General features: G+C 50.2%; 1 protein-coding gene across 1 annotated transcript; it reads left to right on the forward strand.

The window, feature by feature from the left end:
- Positions 1 to 310: 310 nt before the first annotated feature.
- On the forward strand, positions 311 to 2449 carry RPLP0 (ribosomal protein, large, P0; the record flags this gene model as incomplete). Its single annotated transcript, XM_009871687.1, is given in 7 exon segments — positions 311 to 505; positions 600 to 687; positions 952 to 1098; positions 1565 to 1619; positions 1622 to 1737; positions 1953 to 2093; positions 2417 to 2449. Coding segments are annotated over 7 exon segments (775 nt in total), but the record flags the coding sequence as incomplete, so codon positions are not given.
- Positions 2450 to 2456: the final 7 nt, after the last annotated feature.

A 2456-nucleotide genomic window follows, 5' to 3' on the forward strand; every position in this document is an offset into this window, starting at 1 on the left:
GGGAGGCGGGCGGGGTGTCTGCGGGAGCCTTTCTGAAAAGGAGATGGGGTTGCCACAGGTCGTCTCTTTAAGGAACGATGACACAGCAACAGGAAGAGTTTAAGATAGTCTAGTTTTTAGGGCTTCTGTGAGAGTTTCCTGAGGCAGTTACAGAGATAATTTGTTTGTTCAGAGATCTGACCGTATAGTGGGGCGCCCAGCGTCAGTTTGAGCCAAGCCCTCTCAAGCTTCTGACAGTTTTTACATTTTAATGTGTTGAAGTTTTAATGCTGCTCTGTACACTGGCCCAGGTTTCTCTGTATAGTTGCAGTGTTTTTCTTGCTCTGTAGCAACTCCTGGATGATTACCCAAAATGTTTCATTGTGGGAGCCGACAACGTAGGATCCAAGCAGATGCAGCAGATCCGTATGTCCCTGCGAGGGAAGGCTGTTGTGCTGATGGGGAAGAATACGATGATGCGCAAAGCTATTCGTGGTCATCTGGAGAATAACCCTGCCTTAGAAAAGTGGGTAACGCTGTCCGATTGTACTTCTGGGTCCTCTGTCTGGGAGGAGATATTGTCTGAGAAGCAGAACTGAAGGTTTTCATCTTTCCTTTAGGCTGCTCCCTCACATCCGTGGGAATGTGGGCTTTGTCTTCACCAAGGAGGATCTGACTGAGATCCGTGACATGCTGCTGGCTAACAAGGTAGGAGAGCTCAGCCCTCACTGTCTCTCTGGGCTGCAGAGTTAAATATAAAACTGAAACTACATGGGGCACAGCTGATTATTAGGAGTCTTCAGGGGCTTGGAACTAGGCCTCTGCAGCCTTAGCTCAAGTTCAGCTCCTCTCTCTCATTTGTGTGCCTTGGTGGTGTCCATCCTGGAGGAGTGCTTCAGGAGGGAGTTGATGCCATCCCCCGAGATCTGAGAGGTGAGCATTCTTTCAGCTTCTCGTTTCCCCTTTCTCCAGGTGCCAGCCGCTGCCCGTGCCGGTGCTATTGCTCCTTGTGATGTGACTGTGCCGGCCCAGAACACTGGTCTTGGACCTGAGAAGACCTCCTTTTTCCAGGCCTTAGGCATCACCACGAAGATTTCGAGAGGGACCATTGAAATTCTGGTCAGTGAGCAGCCTGCTGCTGTTGTCAAAGCTCTTCCTTGACTGGAGGGTCCCTACTGTGGCAGTTGATGGAGCTGTGAAAGTCAAAGCTCCCATTAGTGCTGAAATGCCATGTCAGCGGTATCTGACTGCTGCACTTTGGGAAGTTGAGGGAGGATGTCTGCTTGGTGTGCAGTGTGTGGGGGATTTAAGTTTTCAGTCAGATCTCGGCTAAATGGTTAACTCACAGCGAGCTACCCGTGGGTAATGCAGGGAGGGTGCTGCCTTTCTCCTAGCTGAGATGCACCTGTTTGTGTGGTCTAGGGCTTTCTTGACTTGTGGAGCTGAACTTGTAGAGCCCGTTTTGTTGTGCTCAGTTGTTCCTTCAGTTCTGTCTCTTGCCATCGGAAATGTGTTTGTGTGCCATTGCATTGATCTACCTGAATTTCTTTGTGCTTATTCACTCGTTTTCCCCTTATTTCCTCAGAGCGATGTGCAGCTCATCAAGACCGGAGACAAAGTGGGTGCCAGCGAAGCCACCCTGCTATCTCCCCCTTCTCTTTCGGGTTGGTGATCCAGCAGGTCTTTGACAATGGCAGCATTTACAATCCTGAAGTGCTGGACATCACCGAGGAGACCTTGCACAAGCGCTTCCTGGAGGTGAGTGCATCCCTTAGGTTCCACCCCTGGAACCTAATGGATACAAATGAACAAAAGTTTAAATCCTTGTCTAATTTCATTGGAGCTGTGTTGCTTGCGTACATCGTATGCTGTCCCTCCGTACGCTGGCAGTGTGGAAACATGCTGTCACCTGCTGCAGTTTCTAGTCCTGGTTGTTTCTTAGAGCACAGAAACATGAGTCTCTCTCCTCACAGGGTGTTCGCAATGTTGCCAGTGTCTGTCTGCAAATTGGGTACCCGACCATTGCTTCTGTGCCCCACTCCATCGTCAATGGGTACAAGCGGGTCCTGGCTGTGGCAGTGGAGACCGACTACACCTTCCCACTGGCTGAAAAGGTAACAGCTGAGGGATCGGCTGCAAAGAGGGCAGTTAAAAACGCAGCCGGGTGCTTTCACAGACCGCTTGTTTGGAAGGGACCTGTCCTGAAAAGGGGCGCTTGCTCCCATGTGTTGTGTATGGACAGCAGGAGAAAGCGCAATTACCTGGCAGTTCCTTCCTCCCTGGGGCTGTCACACTTGAGTGTAGTTCTCTCTACTTCTTCATATGCAGCAGTGATAAGTAGATCTGCTTGGCTTCTGGCCCTTTATGATTGCAGAGGTTCAATCCTTCAAAATGTTTGTTTCCTTTGAATTCACCTTCTCTTTCTTGCCCTTTGCAGGTGAAGGCTTTCCTGGCAGACCCCTCTGCTTTTGTGGCAG

Source organism: Apaloderma vittatum, unplaced genomic scaffold, assembly GCF_000703405.1.
Source record: "Apaloderma vittatum isolate BGI_N311 unplaced genomic scaffold, ASM70340v1 scaffold31890, whole genome shotgun sequence".
In the NCBI taxonomy this organism is placed as follows: domain Eukaryota; kingdom Metazoa; phylum Chordata; class Aves; order Trogoniformes; family Trogonidae; genus Apaloderma; species Apaloderma vittatum.